This window comes from Salvelinus alpinus, chromosome 3 (assembly GCF_045679555.1).
Source record: "Salvelinus alpinus chromosome 3, SLU_Salpinus.1, whole genome shotgun sequence".
In the NCBI taxonomy this organism is placed as follows: Eukaryota; Metazoa; Chordata; class Actinopteri; order Salmoniformes; family Salmonidae; genus Salvelinus; species Salvelinus alpinus.
Window position 1 is genome coordinate 79,830,084 of NC_092088.1, and position 19,530 is coordinate 79,849,613.

A 19,530-nucleotide genomic window follows, 5' to 3' on the forward strand; every position below is an offset into this window, starting at 1 on the left:
TCATCAGGTATCCTAGCGTTTAAGAGCATTGGGCCAGTAAACAAAAGGTCGCTGGTCCGAATCCCTTGAGCCGACTAGGCAAAGAAATCTGTCGATATGACCTTGAGCAAGGCACTTAACCCTAATTGCTCCTCCTGTAAGTGGCTCTGGATAAAAGTGTCTGCTAAATGACTAAAATGTCAAATGTAAAATGTCATACACTGACATATACAAATGAATACATAATGATCTCAGGAATGGTCTGTGTAGTGGCTAGTGTTCCAATTAGCCACATTGATGTGGCTCCTACAATCTGAGTTGCTGGCTTAGCTCCATTGACTACCATTTACATTTAAATACTTCTGATCAGACAAGTTGATTGATACGCTAGTTCTCATCACACAATGTAGTTGACAATACTAACCCTGTAGTTTCCATTGCCAATAATACTAACCCTGTAGTTTTCTATTGACCATAATACTAACCCTGTAGTTTTCTATTGACAATAATACTAACCCTGTAGTTTTCCATTGACAATAATACTAACCCTGTAGTTTTCCATTGACAATAATACTAACCCTGTAGTTTTCCATTGACAATAATACTAACCCTGTAGTTTTCCATTGACAATAATACTAACCCTGTTGTTTTCCATTGACAATAATATTAACCCTGTTGTTTTCTATTGACAATAATACTAACCCTGTAGTTTTCCATTGACAATAATACTAACCCTGTTGTTTTCCATTGACAATAATATTAACCCTGTTGTTTTCTATTGACAATAATATTAACCCTGTTGTTTTCTATTGACAATAATACTAACCCTGTAGTTTTCCATTGACAATAATACTAACCCTGTTGTTTTCCATTGACAATAATATTAACCCTGTTGTTTTCTATTGACAATACTATTAACCCTGTAGTTTTCCATTGACAATAATACTAACCCTGTAGTTTTCCATTGACAATAATACTAACCCTGTAGTTTTCCATTGACAATAATACTAACCCTGTAGTTTTCCATTGACAATAATACTAACCCTGTTGTTTTCCATTGACAATAATACTAACCCTGTTGTTTTCCATTGACAATAATACTAACCCTGTAGTTTTCCATTGACAATAATACTAACCCTGTAGTTTTCCATTGACAATAATACTAACCCTGTAGTTTTCCATTGACAATAATACTAACCCTGTAGTTTTCCATTGACAATAATACTAACCCTGTAGTTTTCCATTGACAATAATACTAACCCTGTAGTTTTCCATTGACAATAATACTAACCCTGTAGTTTTCCATTGACAATAATACTAACCCTGTAGTTTTCCATTGACAATAATACTAACCCTGTTGTTTTCCATTGACAATAATACTAACCCTGTTGTTTTCCATTGACAATAATACTAACCCTGTTGTTTTCCATTGACAATAATACTAACCCTGTTGTTTTCCATTGACAATAATATTAACCCTGTTGTTTTCTATTGACAATAATATTAACCCTGTTGTTTTCTATTGACAATAATACTAACCCTGTTGTTTTCTATTGACAATAATACTAACCCTGTAGTTTTCCATTGACAATAATACTAACCCTGTTGTTTTCCATTGACAATAATACTAACCCTGTAGTTTTCCATTGACAATAATACTAACCCTGTAGTTTTCCATTGACAATAATACTAACCCTGTAGTTTTCCATTGACAATAATACTAACCCTGTAGTTTTCTATTGACAATAATACTAACCCTGTTGTTTTCTATTGACAATAATACTAACCCTGTTGTTTTCTATTGACAATAATACTAACCCTGTAGTTTTCCATTGACAATAATACTAACCCTGTAGTTTTCCATTGACAATAATACTAACCCTGTTGTTTTCCATTGACAATAATACTAACCCTGTAGTTTTCTATTGACAATAATACTAACCCTGTAGTTTTCCATTGACAATAATACTAACCCTGTTGTTTTCCATTGACAATAATACTAACCCTGTTGTTTTCCATTGACAATAATACTAACCCTGTAGTTTTCTATTGACAATAATACTAACCCTGTAGTTTTCCATTGACAATAATACTAACCCTGTAGTTTTCCATTGACAATAATACTAACCCTGTTGTTTTCCATTGACAATAATACTAACCCTGTAGTTTTCCATTGACAATAATACTAACCCTGTAGTTTTCCATTGACAATAATACTAACCCTGTAGTTTTTCATTGACAATAATACTAACCCTGTAGTTTTCCATTGACAATAATACTAACCCTGTAGTTTTCCATTGACAATAATACTAACCCTGTAGTTTTCCATTGACAATAATACTAACCCTGTAGTTTTCCATTGACAATAATACTAACCCTGTACTTTTCTATTGACAATAATATTAACCCTGTTGTTTTCCATTGACAATAATATTAACCCTGTTGTTTTCCATTGACAATAATACTAACCCTGTTGTTTTCCATTGACAATAATATTAACCCTGTTGTTTTCTATTGACAATAATATTAACCCTGTTGTTTTCTATTGACAATAATACTAACCCTGTAGTTTTCTATTGACAATAATACTAACCCTGTTGTTTTCTATTGACAATAATACTAACCCTGTAGTTTTCCATTGACAATAATACTAACCCTGTTGTTTTCCATTGACAATAATACTAACCCTGTAGTTTTCCATTGACAATAATACTAACCCTGTAGTTTTCCATTGACAATAATACTAACCCTGTAGTTTTCTATTGACAATAATACTAACCCTGTTGTTTTCTATTGACAATAATACTAACCCTGTTGTTTTCTATTGACAATAATACTAACCCTGTAGTTTTCCATTGACAATAATACTAACCCTGTTGTTTTCCATTGACAATAATACTAACCCTGTAGTTTTCCATTGACAATAATACTAACCCTGTAGTTTTCTATTGACAATAATACTAACCCTGTAGTTTTCTATTGACAATAATACTAACCCTGTAGTTTTCCATTGACAATAATACTAACCCTGTAGTTTTCCATTGACAATAATACTAACCCTGTTGTTTTCCATTGACAATAATACTAACCCTGTAGTTTTCTATTGACAATAATACTAACCCTGTAGTTTTCCATTGACAATAATACTAAACCTGTAGTTTTCCATTGACAATAATACTAACCCTGTTGTTTTCCATTGACAATAATACTAACCCTGTAGTTTTCTATTGACAATAATACTAACCCTGTAGTTTTCCATTGACAATAATACTAACCCTGTAGTTTTCCATTGACAATAATACTAACCCTGTTGTTTTCCATTGACAATAATACTAACCCTGTAGTTTTTCATTGACAATAATACTAACCCTGTAGTTTTCCATTGACAATAATACTAACCCTGTAGTTTTCCATTGACAATAATACTAACCCTGTAGTTTTCCATTGACAATAATACTAACCCTGTAGTTTTCCATTGACAATAATACTAACCCTGTACTTTTCCATTGACAATAATACTAACCCTGTAGTTTTCTATTGACAATAATACTAACCCTGTAGTTTTCCATTGACAATAATACTAACCCTGTAGTTTTCCATTGACAATAATACTAACCCTGTAGTTTTCCATTGACAATAATACTAACCCTGTTGTTTTCCATTGACAATAATATTAACCCTGTTGTTTTCTATTGACAATAATATTAACCCTGTTGTTTTCTATTGACAATAATACTAACCCTGTAGTTTTCCATTGACAATAATACTAACCCTGTTGTTTTCCATTGACAATAATACTAACCCTGTTGTTTTCCATTGACAATAATACTAACCCTGTAGTTTTCCATTGACAATAATACTAACCCTGTAGTTTTCCATTGACAATAATACTAACCCTGTAGTTTTCTATTGACAATAATACTAACCCTGTTGTTTTCTATTGACAATAATACTAACCCTGTAGTTTTCCATTGACAATAATACTAACCCTGTTGTTTTCCATTGACAATAATACTAACCCTGTAGTTTTCTATTGACAATAATACTAACCCTGTTGTTTTCCATTGACAATAATACTAACCCTGTAGTTTTCCATTGACAATAATACTAACCCTGTTGTTTTCCATTGACAATAATACTAACCCTGTAGTTTTCTATTGACAATAATACTAACCCTGTAGTTTTCCATTGACAATAATACTAACCCTGTAGTTTTCCATTGACAATAATACTAACCCTGTTGTTTTCCATTGACAATAATACTAACCCTGTAGTTTTCTATTGACAATAATACTAACCCTGTAGTTTTCCATTGACAATAATACTAACCCTGTAGTTTTCCATTGACAATAATACTAACCCTGTAGTTTTCCATTGACAATAATACTAACCCTGTTGTTTTCCATTGACAATAATACTAACCCTGTAGTTTTCCATTGACAATAATACTAACCCTGTAGTTTTTCATTGACAATAATACTAACCCTGTAGTTTTCCATTGACAATAATACTAACCCTGTAGTTTTCCATTGACAATAATACTAACCCTGTAGTTTTCCATTGACAATAATATTAACCCTGTAGTTTTCTATTGACAATAATATTAACCCTGTTGTTTTCCATTGACAATAATACTAACCCTGTAGTTTTCCATTGACAATAATACTAACCCTGTAGTTTTCCATTGACAATAATACTAACCCTGTAGTTTTCAATTGACAATAATACTAACCCTGTAGTTTTCTATTGACAATAATACTAACCCTGTAGTTTTCTATTGACAATAATACTAACCCTGTAGTTTTCCATTGCCAATAATACTAACCCTGTAGTTTTCTATTGACAATAATATTAACCCTGTAGTTTTCCATTGACAATAATACTAACCCTGTAGTTTTCTATTGACAATAATACTAACCCTGTAGTTTTCCATTGACAATAATATTAACCCTGTTGTTTTCCATTGACAATAATACTAACCCTGTTGTTTTCTATTGACAATAATACTAACCCTGTTGTTTTCCATTGCCAATAATATTAACCCTGTTGTTTTCCATTGCCAATAATACTAACCCTGTAGTTTTCCATTGACAATAATACTAACCCTGTAGTTTTCCATTGCCAATAATACTAACCCTGTAGTTTTCCATTGACAATAATACTAACCCTGTAGTTTTCCATTGACAATAATACTAACCCTGTAGTTTTCCATTGACAATAATATTAACCCTGTTGTTTTCTATTGACAATAATATTAACCCTGTAGTTTTCTATTGACAATAATACTAACCCTGTAGTTTTCCATTGACAATAATACTAACCCTGTAGTTTTCCATTGACAATAATACTAACCCTGTAGTTTTCCATTGACAATAATACTAACCCTGTAGTTTTCTATTGACAATAATACTAACCCTGTAGTTTTCTATTGACAATAATATTAACCCTGTTGTTTTCTATTGACAATAATACTAACCCTGTAGTTTTCCATTGACAATAATACTAACCCTGTTGTTTTCCATTGACAATAATACTAACCCTGTTGTTTTCCATTGACAATAATACTAACCCTGTAGTTTTCTATTGACAATAATATTAACCCTGTTGTTTTCCATTGACAATAATACTAACCCTGTAGTTTTCCATTGACAATAATACTAACCCTGTAGTTTTCCATTGACAATAATACTAACCCTGTAGTTTTCCATTGACAATAATACTAACCCTGTAGTTTTCCATTGACAATAATACTAACCCTGTAGTTTTCCATTGACAATAATATTAACCCTGTTGTTTTCTATTGACAATAATACTAACCCTGTAGTTTTCCATTGACAATAATACTAACCCTGTTGTTTTCCATTGACAATAATACTAACCCTGTAGTTTTCCATTGACAATAATACTAACCCTGTAGTTTTCTATTGACAATAATATTAACCCTGTTGTTTTCCATTGACAATAATACTAACCCTGTAGTTTTCCATTGACAATAATACTAACCCTGTAGTTTTCCATTGACAATAATACTAACCCTGTAGTTTTCCATTGACAATAATACTAACCCTGTAGTTTTCCATTGCCAATAATACTAACCCTGTAGTTTTCCATTGCCAATAATACTAACCCTGTAGTTTTCCATTGCCAATAATACTAACCCTGTAGTTTTCCATTGCCAATAATACTAACCCTGTAGTTTTCTATTGACAATAATACTAACCCTGTTGTTTTCTATTGACAATAATATTAACCCTGTTGTTTTCTATTGACAATAATACTAACCCTGTAGTTTTCTATTGACAATAATACTAACCCTGTTGTTTTCTATTGACAATAATATTAACCCTGTAGTTTTCTATTGACAATAATACTAACCCTGTTGTTTTCTATTGACAATAATACTAACCCTGTAGTTTTCTATTGACAATAATACTAACCCTGTAGTTTTCTATTGACAATAATACTAACCCTGTAGTTTTCTATTGACAATAATACTAACCCTGTTGTTTTCTATTGACAATACTATTAACCCTGTAGTTTTCCATTGCCAATAATACTAACCCTGTAGTTTTCCATTGACAATAATATTAACCCTGTTGTTTTCCATTGACAATAATATTAACCCTGTTGTTTTCTATTGACAATAATACTAACCCTGTTGTTTTCTATTGACAATAATACTAACCCTGTAGTTTTCAAGTAAGAGAAAGCTACACAAAAAAAGGACATAATCGATTGATTCTTCTTCCCACCAACTGGGACACGGCCCGTGCATATCCATACATTCTCATGTCTTCCTGGATCTGTTTGAGGCATGGGGCAGCAGTCATTTGGCGTATCATACTCCCACCAAGAACAGAGAGCAATTATACTAAGTGGACTGGCGCCTTCTCCTGGGAATCAGTAATAAAACATTTGTTTCTGGAGACTGATTGAGGCACTGGATGGTCCCACATCAGTCATCCAATCACAGTTTGTCTGGATCTCTCAGCTGTGTCTGAGTGAGGGGGAAGGGCATGGTCTGATTGTCCTGTCCTGCAGTGTTGGTGTCCTCTACAGTCTAGACCAATTGCAACTAGTCTTGTGAAAGCCCCAGTGTGGTTGTACTGGGCGTAATTGAAGGTGGACAGTCTTTGTCACAAATCTGGGCTAGCTCCCAGATATAAGAGTAGAAAACCAAGAGGCTGCAGTCCCTCCCTCCCCTCATTCTTCCTCCACTGCTCTCGCCATCTCCCTTTCTTCTTTCATGCGCCCACACGCACGCACACACAGTACCTGACAGATGAAACCAGTGGATGTGCACTGGCGGACCCACAGACTGAACTTCCTCTTTTTCCTCTTCCTCAGCTCTCTCTCCGTACATGTGGTGATGAACACCGGGTCCTCGTCAATAAGGGGCTCATGGAGCACCTTTGGGACAGAGGGAAAGCATCAGTATTACGTCATGGAGTACCTTTGGGACAGCATCACCTCACCAACATGTCAATCTTTCCCCTAGCAGTTTGTACAGTTCATATTCAAAGGCATCCTCAAGTTTATTAGTCGTACAGTATGTCCAGGATACACATGGTATACATCGTCCAACGAAATGCTTACTTGCAGGTTCCTTCTGGACAATGAAACAACAAACATAAAGTAAACCTCTCCTTCAGCCAAGAGCAGGTGTATAGCCAGGGATGTCTCCTTCAGCCAAGAGCAGGTGTATAACCAGGGATGTCTCCTTCAGCCAAGAGCAGGTGTATAGCCAGGGATGTCTCCTTCAGCCAAGAGCAGGTGTATAACCAGGGATGTCTCCTTCAGCCAAGAGCAGGTGTATAACCAGGGATGTCTCCTTCAGCCAAGAGCAGGTGTATAACCAGGGATGTCTCCTTCAGCCAAGAGCAGGTGTATAACCAGGGATGTCTCCTTCAGCCAAGAGCAGGTGTATAACCAGGGATGTCTCCTTCAGCCAAGAGCAGGTGTATAACCAGGGATGTCTCCTTCAGCCAAGAGCAGGTGTATAACCAGGGATGTCTCCTTCAGCCAAGAGCAGGTGTATAACCAGGGATGTCTCCTTCAGCCAAGAGCAGGTATATAGCCAGGGATGTCTCCTTCAGCCAAGAGCAGGTGTATAACCAGGGATGTCTCCTTCAGCCAAGAGCAGGTGTATAACCAGGGATGTCTCCTTCAGCCAAGAGCAGGTGTATAACCAGGGATGTGGGGGTACTGAACCATTAAATGCCTGAGGGTGGCAGCATGGTAGCTGTTGCTGACTGATCGTACTCTATGTGTGTGGACTACAGACAAAAGCTAGGGAGCATCTTAACATCCTACTGTTAATGAAACAGTGTGTCTAACCCCTCTATCTGTCTGGCTGGCTTTCTAGTCTGCAGAATGTCAAGTTGGCTGGACGGCCCCGGCATGCGTTGCCACAGTGATTTTGCACCAGACCAAGGAGCCACAACGAGGCACAGGTGGTGTTTGTTTTGCCCAGAACAGAACAGGCCATATTGAGTACTGTAGATGTGCTGCCTGCTACATCTCTGTTAAATCACACCTCCTACCACTGGGAAGACACACAGACACACGGCAGGCCGCCTGACTGAGGAAGTACCGAAAAATGGTTTCTAGGTCTGCAGGAGAACCTGAACTGATCAGGGAGCAGGTATTTCAGACATGTATTGAGCACTGTAGAGAAGGCATGATGTGACTGGTTGTTCCAGGTTGATTTTCCCCTATATTGATTTGTTTTGTTGATGCAATGTCACGTTGGTGATAGAAACACCTGGATCCTTTACATGGAGTCAAATAGGTCAATAAGACACAGAGACATGGTGACAGTTGACCAGAGGAATTTGTTATAAGCACTGTGTTTGAGATATTAATTATTCAGTTGGAAACAAACAGCAGCTGTTGATAGTTATCTACAGGTCTCCCTCATTAAACAGATCTTGAGCATCAAAAGGATTCACAAAAGGATTTTCTAAATTATTCAGTTATTCCTACATGGGTGAAATCAGTCACAAATCTGTGTATTGTCTGACTTTTCACTGCTGCCTGAAATATGACAGTATGGCTATAGACCTGTCCTTTAGACCCTGTGCTCTACTGATATTACTACCATCTGTTAATGCTCTGTTAGTCTTTGTCCTGTGGAGGATGGATGTGTATCAAACCCATTTCTCAACCCCAATGACTTCATCTCAGTGGAGGCCATGACAAAGATGAATTCTATCTGTCTGACAGCTACTGCATTAGCTAAGATAGGTGGCATTCTGAGAGCCATGACCTACCTGAGAGAGACACAGTGTCTGAGAAGACAGAGATGGAAACAAAAAGGTACACCTTCTATTTGCCAGACGTGCTAGATCTCTAAACAGAGGTGTTTGTGTTGTGTATGTTAATGAGAGAGAGTAGCATTGGACAGCTACCTAAGCAGAATTGTTAGTGCCACAAAGCTCAGCAATTTGAATGTAATTTCCAAAGAACCCCTGCTATGCCAGAGATGCACTGGAAGGCTTTGACATGCACCTTTTATTTCGTCTTAAAGTAGAAACTTCACTTAATGAGCTGTCTAAAAGGGGGAAGAAAAAACATTTCTATAAAGGCTTGTGTTATTCTCATTATAACAGGCAGAGGCGGAAGGAGGTAGGCTTCACAGACAGAAAAAAACAGTACATGGAACATTTTGGTAGACACTTTTTCTTGGCCACAGCCAGGGAAAAGGCATTCATTATTCAGACAGAACATCCATCCCCAGGCTGTGCTGATCAGAGCCCCAGACAGAGGCAGCCCAATCAGAGACAGGATATCACCAACCCCCCACTGTGGAGCTATGGAGGGCATATTTCACCTCATACCTCTACAGCTACTGGACTCAGTGATATAAATGTCCCTGGAACTCAGCAGTAAGTGCAGATAATAAAGTGGATGTCTGGGTGAAAGTATTTGCATTGGAAAATGATGAGGGTTTTGAACAATGCCTGCTGGTTTTTACAGAGATTATATATATATATAGAGAGAGAGAGAGAGAGGGGAGGGAGACAGGGGGAGAGAGAGAGAACAAGGAAACCAGATGTGCTATGCTATGCTCTGACTGAGTGGGTCTGCCTCATTTCCATCTAGACTCCTAGGAGTAGAGTGGAGGGGAGCGGAGGGGATCAGAGGGGAGTGGAGGGAAGTAGAGTGGAGGGGAGCAGAACAGAGGGGATTGAAGTTGAGGGGAGCGGAGGAGAAGGAAGGTGCCCAGTCAACACTCCTTTCCTCCCCTGTCAGCTCTGGGAGGCAGCAGCGTGCTGATTTGATCCGCCATGTCTGACAGGGAATTTACATGCCATGCGGAACGCCTGATGGTCACCAGGGAACACGCTGAGGCAAACTGTCAGCCTCCTGTACACTATGTATATAGTTGAGAGTACACTACACCTTGACTGACACTTTGGGCACATCCCAGAGTTATTCAATTTAGAACATTTGAACAGGCATTTCAAATAAGACAATGCAGCCTTATTATTGCCTTACTAAAATGTTATATTGGTTGTTGTATTGGTTGTTATATTGTTGTACTGGTTGTTATATTGATTGTTATATTGGCTGTTATATTGGTTCTTATTTTGGTTGTTACAGTGCCTTCGGAAAGTATTCAGACCCCTTTACATTTTCCACATTTTGTTACATTACAGCCTTATTCTAAAATGGGTTAAAAAAAAATCCCCCCAAAAAATCACAGCAATCTACACAAAATACCCAATAATGACAAAGCGAAAACAGTTTTTAAATTTTTGCAAATGCATAAAAAATAAATAACAGAAATACCTTATTTACATAAGTATTCAGATCCTGTTTCCATTGATCATCCTTGAGATGTTTCTACCACTTGATTAGAGTCCACCAGTAGTAAACTCAATTGATTGGACATGATTTGGTAAGGCACACACCTGTCAATATAAGGTCCCACGGGTGACAGTGCATGTCTGAGCAAAAATCAAGCCATGAGGTGGAAGGAATTGTGTCGAGGCACAGATCTGGGGAAGGGTACGTAAAAATGTCTGCAGCATTGAAGGTCCCATCGAACACAGTGGCCTCCATCATTCTTAAATGGAAGAAGTTTGGAACCACCAAGACTCTTCCTAGTGCTGGCCGCCCAGCCAAACTGAGCAATCGGGGGAGAAGGGCCTTGGTCAGGGAGGTGATTGTCATTCTGATAGAGCTCCAGAGTTCCTGCAGCACTCCATCAATCAAGCCTTTATGGAAGAGTGGCCAGACGGAAGCCACTCCTCAGTAAAAGGCACATGATAGTCCACTTGGAGTTTGTCAGAAGGCACCTAAAGGAGTCAGACCATGAGAAACAAGCTTCTCTGGTCTGATGAAACCAAGATTGATCTCTTTGGCCTGAAAGCCAAGCATCACGTCTGGCGGAAACCTAGCACCATCCCTACGATGAAGCATGGTGTTGGCAGCATCATGCTGTGGGGATGTTTTTCAGCGGCAGCGACTGGGAGACTAGTCAGGATTGAGGGAAAGATGAGTGGAGCAAAGTACAGAGAGATCCTTGATGAAAACCTACTCCAGAGTGCTCAGGACCTCTGAGCTGAGGCGAAGGTTCAGACTGAGGCGAAGGTTCACTTTCCAACAGGACAACAACCCTAAGCACACAGCCAAGACAACACAGGAGTGGCTTCGGGACAAGTCTCTGAATGTCCTTGAGTGGCCCAGCCAGAGCCTGGATTTGAACCCAATTGAACATCTCTGGAGAGACCTGAAAATAGCTGTGCAGCAACACTCCCCATCCAACCTGACAGAGCTTGAGAGGATCTGCAGAGAAGAATGGGAGAAACTCCCCAAATACAGGTGTGCCCAAGAAGACTTGAGGCTGTAAATCGCTGCCAAAGGTGCTACAACAAAGTACTGAGTAAAGGGTCTGAATACTTCTGTAAATGTGATATTTACAATTTTTGGGGGGGGTGGGGTTTTGAAAAAAAATCTAAACATCTGTTTTTGCTTTGTCATTATAAGTATTGTGTGCAGATTGATGAGGGGGGAAACTATGTAATCCATTTTAGAATAAGGCTGTAACATATCAAAATGTTAAAAAAATCAGGGGATCTGAATACTTTCCGAATGCACTGTATATTGTTATATTGGTTGTGATATTGCTATATTAGTTGTATTGGTTATATTAGTTGTTATATTGGTTGTAATATTGTTGTATTGGTTATATTAGTTATTATATTGGTTGTTAAATTGTTGTATTGGTTATAGTAGTTGTTATATTGGTTGTTAAATTGTTATATTGTTTGTTGTATTGGTTGTAATATTGTTAAATTGGTTGTGATATTGGCTGTGATATTGGTCATTATCTTGTTATATTGGTTGTTGCATTGGCTGTTATTGGTATATTGGTTGTGATATTGGTATATTGGTTGTAATATTGGTTTATTGGTTGTTATGTTGGTTGTTATACGGGTTGTAATATTTTATTTTGGTTGTTATATTGGTATATTTGTTGTGATATTGGTCGTTATCTTGTTATATTGGTTGTTGTATTGTTATATTGGTTGTAATAGTGTTGTATTGGTTGTAATATTGTTATATTGGTTGTTGTATTGGTTGTTATATTGCCTTTTATAGTGTTGTATTGGTTGTAATATTGTTATATGTTTTATTGGTTGTTGTATTGGTTGTTGTATTGGTTGTTGTATTGGTATATTGGTTGTTGTATTGGTTGTTGTATTGGTATATTGGTTGTTGTATTGGTTGTTCAATCAATCAATTTTATTTTATATAGCCCTTCGTACATCAGCTAATATCTCGAAGTGCTGTACAGACACCCAGCCTAAAACCCCAAACAGCTAGTAATGCAGGTGTAGAAGCACGGTGGCTAGGAAAAACTCCCTAGAAAGGCCAAAACCTAGGAAGAAACCTAGAGAGGAACCAGGCTATGAGGGGTGGCCAGTCCTCTTCTGGCTGTGCCGGGTGGAGATTATAACAGAACTATGCCAAGATGTTCAAAAATGTTCATAAGTGACAAGCATGGTCAAATAATAATCATGAATAATTTTCAGTTGGCTTTTCATAGCCGATCATCAAGAGTTGAAAAACAACAGGTCTGGGACAGGTGGCGGTTCCATAACCGCAGGCAGAACAGCTGAAACTGGAATAGCAGCAAGGCCAGGCGGACTGGGGACAGCAAGGAGTCACCACGGGCGGCAGTCCCGACGCATGGTCCTAGGGCCCAGGTCCTCCGAGAGAAAGAAAGAGAGAAGGAGAAAATTAGAGAGAGCCAAGATTTTCAAAATTTCCATAAATGACAAGCATGGTCAAATAATAATCAGGAATAAATCTCAGTTGGCTTTTCATAGCCGATCATTAAGAGTTGAAAACAGCAGGTCTGGGACAGGTAGGGGTTCCGTAACCGCAGGCAGAACAGTTGAAACTGGAATAGCAGCAAGGCCAGGCGGACTGGGGACAGCAAGGTGTCATCATGCCCGGTAGTCCTGACGTATGGTCCTAGGGCTCAGGTTCTCAGAGAGAAAGAGAGAACGAGAGAATTAGAGAGAGCATACTTAAATTCACACAGGACACTGGATAAGACAGGAGAAGTACTCCAGGTAACCAACTGACCCTAGCCCCCCGACACAAACTACTGCAGCATAAATACTGGAGGCTGAGACAGGAGCGGTCAGGAGACACTGTGGCCCCATCCGAAGAAACCCCCGGACAGGGCCAAATAGGAAGGATATAACCCCACCCACTTTGCCAAAGCACAGCCCCCGCACCACTAGAGGGAAATCCTCAACCACCAACTTGTTGTATTGGTTGTTGTATTGGTATATTGGTTGTTGTGTTGGTTGTTGTATTGGTATATTGGTTGTTGTATTGGTTGTTGTATTGGTATATTGGTTGTTGTATTGGTATATTGGTTGTTGTATTGGTTGTTGTGTTGGTTGTTGTATTGTTATATTGGTTGTTGTGTTGGTTGTTGTATTGGTTGTAATATTGTTATATTGGTTGTTGTATTGGTTGTTGTATTGGTATATTGGTTGTTGTATTGGTTGTTGTGTTGGTTGTTGTATTGGTATATTGGTTGTTGTATTGGTTGTTGTATTGGTATATTGGTTGTTGTATTGGTTGTTGTATTGGTATATTGGTTGTTGTATTGGTTGTTGTATTGGTTTTAATATTGTTATATTGGTTGTTGTATTGGTTGTTGTATTGGTATATTGGTTGTTGTATTGGTTGTTGTGTTGGTTGTTGTATTGGTATATTGGTTGTTGTATTGGTTGTTGTGTTGGTTGTTGTATTGTTATATTGGTTGTTGTGTTGGTTGTTGTATTGGTTGTAATATTGTTATATTGGTTGTTGTATTGGTATATTGGTTGTTGTATTGGTTGTTGTGTTGGTTGTTGTATTGGTATATTGGTTGTTGTATTGGTTGTTGTGTTGGTTGTTGTATTGGTATATTGGTTGTTGTGTTGGTTGTTGTATTGTTATATTGGTTGTTGTGTTGGTTGTTGTATTGGTTGTAATATTGTTATATTGGTTGTTATATGTTGTATTGGTTGTTGTATTGGTTTTAATATTGTTATATTGGTTGTTGTATGTTGTATTGGTTGTTGTGTTGGTTGTTGTATTGGTATATTGGTTGTTGTATTGGTTGTTGTGTTGGTTGTAATATTGTTATATTGGTTGTTGTATTGGTTGTAATATTGTTATATTGGTTGTTGTATTGGTTGTTGTATTGCCTTTTATAGTGTTATATTGGTTGTAATAGTGTTATATTGGTTGTTGTATTGGTAGTTATATGTTGTATTGGTTGTTGTATTGGTTGCTGTATTGCCTTTTATAGTGTTATATTGGTTGTAATATTGTTATATTGGTTGTTGTATTGGTTGTAATATTGTTGTATTGGTTGTTATATTGATTGTAAAAGTGTTGTTATATTGCTATATTTGTAGTTATATTGGTTGTAATATTGTTGTTATATTTGTAGTTATATTGGTTGTAATATTGTTATATTGGTTGTAATTGTCACGTCCTGACCATAGAAAGCCTTTATTTTCTATGGTAGAGTAGGTCAGGGCGTGACTAGGGGTTTAATTGGTTTTTTCTATGTTTGTGTTTTAGTATGATTCCCAATTAGAGGCAGCTGGTAATCGTTGTCTCTAATTGGGGATCATACTTAAGTAGCATTTTTCCCACATGTGTGTTATGGGATATTGTTTTGTTTTGAGTAGTGCACGTTGCACCTCTGTAGTCACGGTTTGTTGTTCGTTTATTGTTTGTTTGTTTGGCTAAGTTTCACTTTCTAATAAATTATGTGGAACTCTACATTCGCTGTGCCTTGGTCAATCTCTGCAAACGAACGTGACAGTATATCCCATCAACAAAGGACCAAGCAGCGTGCCCAGGAGGAGGAAGTATCCTGGACTTGGGAAGAGATTCTGGATGGGAAGGGATCCTGGACTTGGGAAGAAATCCTGGCAGGACAGGATCACCTTCCATGGCGGGAGATGCAAGTGGTGAAGGAAGGACAGCGACGATGACAGGGTTCGCGGCCACGACGCAAGCCAAAGATGCAGCCTCAAAATATTTTTTGAGGGGGGGGGCACACGGGGTAGTCGGCGAAGTTGAGGGGTGAGTGAGAGACCGAGGAGGAATATTGGGATAGATTGAGTGAGGAGTGGTTGGCGAAAGTTGAGGAGAGTGATGAGAGAGAGCCGTTGGTTTGGCGTAGTATGCACGGCATTCGCCCTGAGGAGCGTGTTAGCCGTCCGAGTCAGCTCCCCGTACTCGTCCTGAGAAGTGTGTTAAAGTTCTGGTACAATTGATGCCAGCTATATGCACCAGGTCTCCAGTGCGCCTTCACAGCCCAGTACGTCCTGTGCCAGCTCCTCGCACTTGCCGTGCGAAGTGTGTTATCGAACCGGTACCATTGATGCCGGCTATACGCACCAGGTCTCCAGTACGTCGCCACAGCCCGGTACGTCCTGTGCCTGCTCCTCGCACTCTTCCACCAGTGCGCCTCCCTAGTCCAGTACATCCTGTGCCTCCTCCCCGCACTCACCCTGAAGTGCGTGTCACTAGTCCGGTGCCACCTGTACCGGCCCCACGCATCAGGCCTCCAGTGCGCCTCCCCAGTCCAGAACGTCCTGTGCCTGCTCCTTGCGCTCGCCCTGAGGAGCGTGTCACCAGCCCGGTACCACCAGTGCCGGCCCCACGCACCAGGCTTCCGGTGACGATCCCCGGTCCGGAGCTTCCGGCGACGGTTCCCGGTCCGGAGCTTCCGGCGACGGTCAACGGTCCGGAACCTCCAGCTCCATGGCCGGAGCCTTCCCCTGCATCGATGCCCAGTCTGAGCACGGCGTCCAGTTCAGCTCCAAGGCCAGAGTCTTCTTCTGCGTTGGTGCCCATTCCAGGCAAAGCTTTCAGTCCCGCTCCATGGCGGGAGCCTTCCCCTGCGCCGATGTCGAGTCCAAACACGGCATCCAGTCCAGCTCCATGGCAGGAGCCCTCCTCTGCGCCGATGCCCAGTCCAGACACGGCATCCAGTCCCGCTCCATGGCAGGATTCTTTCTCTGCGCCGATGTTCGGTCCGAACACGGCGTCCAGTCCCGCTCCATGGCAGGAGTCTTCTTCTGCACCTAGGTCCAGTCCAGGCACAGTGTTCAGCCTGGGTCCATGGCTGGATCTACGGGTACTTCGCCCCGCACCAGAGCCGCCACCGACACTAGACCCCCCCCCCCCCCCCCCTTTTTGTTTCAGGTTTTGCAGTCGGAGTCCGCACCTTTGGGGAGGGGTACTGTCACGTCCTGACCATAGAAAGCCTTTATTTTCTATGGTAGAGTAGGTCAGGGCGTGAATAGGGTTTAGTCTAGTTTATATTTTCTATGTGGGGTTCTAGTGTTCTTTTTATGTTGGTGTTTTAGTATGATTCCCAATTAGAGGCAGCTGGCTATCGTTGTCTCTAATTGGGGATCATACTTAAGTAGCATTTTTTCCACATGTATGTTATGGGATATTGTTTTGTTTTGAGTAGTGCACGTTGCACCTCTGTAGTCACAGTTTGTTGTTCGTTTATTGTTTATTTTGTTTCACTTTATAATAAATTATGTGGAACTCTACATTTGTGCCTTGGTCCATCTCTACAAACGAACGTGACAGTAATATTGGTAGTCCTGACATTTAATCCTAGTAAAAAGTCCCTGTCTTAGGTCAGTTAGGATCACCACTTTATTTTAAGAATGTGAAATGTCAGAATAATAGTAGAGAGAATGATTTATTTCAGCTTTTATTTATTTCAACACATTCCCAGTGGGTCAGAAATGTACATACACTCAATTAGTATTTGGTAGCATTGCCTTTACATTTCTTAACTTGGGTCACATGTTTCGGGTAGGCATCCACAAGCTTCCCACAATAAGTTGGGTGAATTTTGGCCCATTCCTCCTGTCAGAGCTGGTGTAACTGAGTCAGGTGTGTAGGCCTCCTTGCTTGCACATGCTTTTCCAGTTCTGCCCACAAATTTTCTATAGGATTGAGGTTAGGGCTTTGTGATGGCCACTCCAATACCTTGACTTTGTTGTCCTTAAGCCATTTTGCCACAACATTGGATGTATGCTTGGGGTCATTGTCCATTTGGAAGACCCATTTGCGACCAAGCTTTAACTTCCTGACTGATGTCTTGATGTTGCTTCAATATATCCACAATTCTCCTTCCTCACGATGCCATCTATTTTGTGAAGTGCACCAGTCCCTCCTGCAGCAAAGTACCCCCACAACATGATGCTGCCACACCCGTGCTTCACGGTTGGGATGGTGTTCTTCGGCTTGCAAGCCTCCCCCTTTTAGCTCCAAACATAACAATGGTCATTATGGCCAAACAGTTCTATTTTTGTTTCATCAGACCAGAGGACATTTTTCCAAAAAGTACAATCTTTGTCCCCATGTGCATTTGCAAACCGTAGTCTGGCTTTTTTATGGCGGTTTTGGAGCAGTGGCTTCTTCCTTGCTGAGCAGCCTTTCAGGTTATGTCGATTGTAGGACTCGTTTTACTGTGAATATAGATAATTTTGTACCTGCATCTTCACAAGGTCCTTTGCTGTTGTTCTGGGATTGATTTGCACTTTTCGCACCAAAGTACGTTCATCTCTAGGAGACAGAACGCGTCTCCTTCCTGAGTGGTATGATGGCTGCGTGGTCCCATGGTGTTTATACTTGCGTACTATTGATTCTACAGATGAACGTAGGACCTTCAGGCGTTTGGAAATTGCTCCCAAGGATGAACCAGACTTGTGGAGGTTTTAAAAAAAATTCGGAGGTCTTGGCTTATTTATTTTGATTTTTTGCCATGATGCCAAGCAAAGAGGTCCTGAGAATGAAGGTAGGTCTTGAAATACATCCACAGGTACACCTGCAATTGACTCAAATGATGTCAATTAACCTATCAGAACCTTCTAAAGCATTTTCTGGAATTTTACAAGCGTTTTAAAGGTGTCATGCACAAAGTAGATGTCCTAACCGACTTGCCAAAACTATAGTTTTGTTAACAAGAAATTTGTGGAGTGGTTGAAAAATGAATTTCAATGAGTCCAACCAAAGTGTATGTAAATTTCCAACTTCAACTGTATATTGGTCGTTCTATTGCTATATTTGTTGTGATACTGGATGTGATAGTGCTTGTTATATTGGTCGTAATATTGGTATATTTGTTGTGATACTGGTTGTTATATTGGTTGGCTATTTTACAAAGTTGGGTATGTCTGTGTCAAAGTAGTAACTTAAAACTGAAATAGAACAGAGGACAGGTGGAGAAATCCCTGACATGGCTACGTTGACATTTAGTGCAAATACCCTGTGCAGTAACTAGTAGGCTTAGGGACACATTCTAAATCAGTTAGAAATACGCTTTGGGCTCAGAAATTGCAGTCTGAAGTCACTATGGATAAAAAAAATTGATCACTAATCTGACCCTCTCTTTGATACCAAAATACAGCATAACCTTCTAACATGTAACACAGAGGCAGTCATATGTCATTATTTCTGTGAAGGCAACAACATTTCGACTTCGCATCCTCCCAGCCCACTTCTTCCTAGCACAGAAAGAGAAGACAGGTTGTCCTCCTTTCAGGAAAGTTCACATTGCCAAGATTCTGAAAGAGTTGGTGAAATTCCCATGGGAGGGTGCAAATTGGCTCATGTCAATCAATTCAAATTGCAGCAAGGATATTCAGTGTGCATTGGCTTGTTTCTGAACTTAATCTTAACCAATCCCTCTTAATTAAATGACCCAAATACACGTTATTCAGCTGCTGCCAGATATTAGATTAACATTTGAATAGAGTTTAATTAGACAGAAAACAAGTTTACTCTTCACAGATAAATATTCAGCTCCCAAAGAAGTTAACTATGAGTCTGTTCTAAACTAGAACAAACATGGACACAAAGTACTGTGTTCCAGGAATGTTTGTCCAAATGACAACCTACCTATCTGACCACTGTGTTGTATTTTGAGTCTGTTCTAAAAGTACCCAGAGCCGAACACACCAAGCTTCCCGCTGGGCACAAATGTCA

At 39.5% G+C, this 19,530-nt stretch overlaps 1 protein-coding gene across 1 annotated transcript in view; it reads right to left on the bottom strand.

Annotated features, from left to right (window-relative positions):
* LOC139571423 (piggyBac transposable element-derived protein 5-like) overlaps window positions 1–19,530 on the bottom strand; it is a 41,476-nt gene that overhangs the window by 14,118 nt on the left and 7,828 nt on the right. The window contains exon 3 of the mRNA XM_071394274.1: window positions 7,255–7,389. Within this exon, the coding sequence (XP_071250375.1) occupies window positions 7,255–7,389 (135 nt within the window). The remainder of the gene's footprint in view (window positions 1–7,254; window positions 7,390–19,530) is intronic.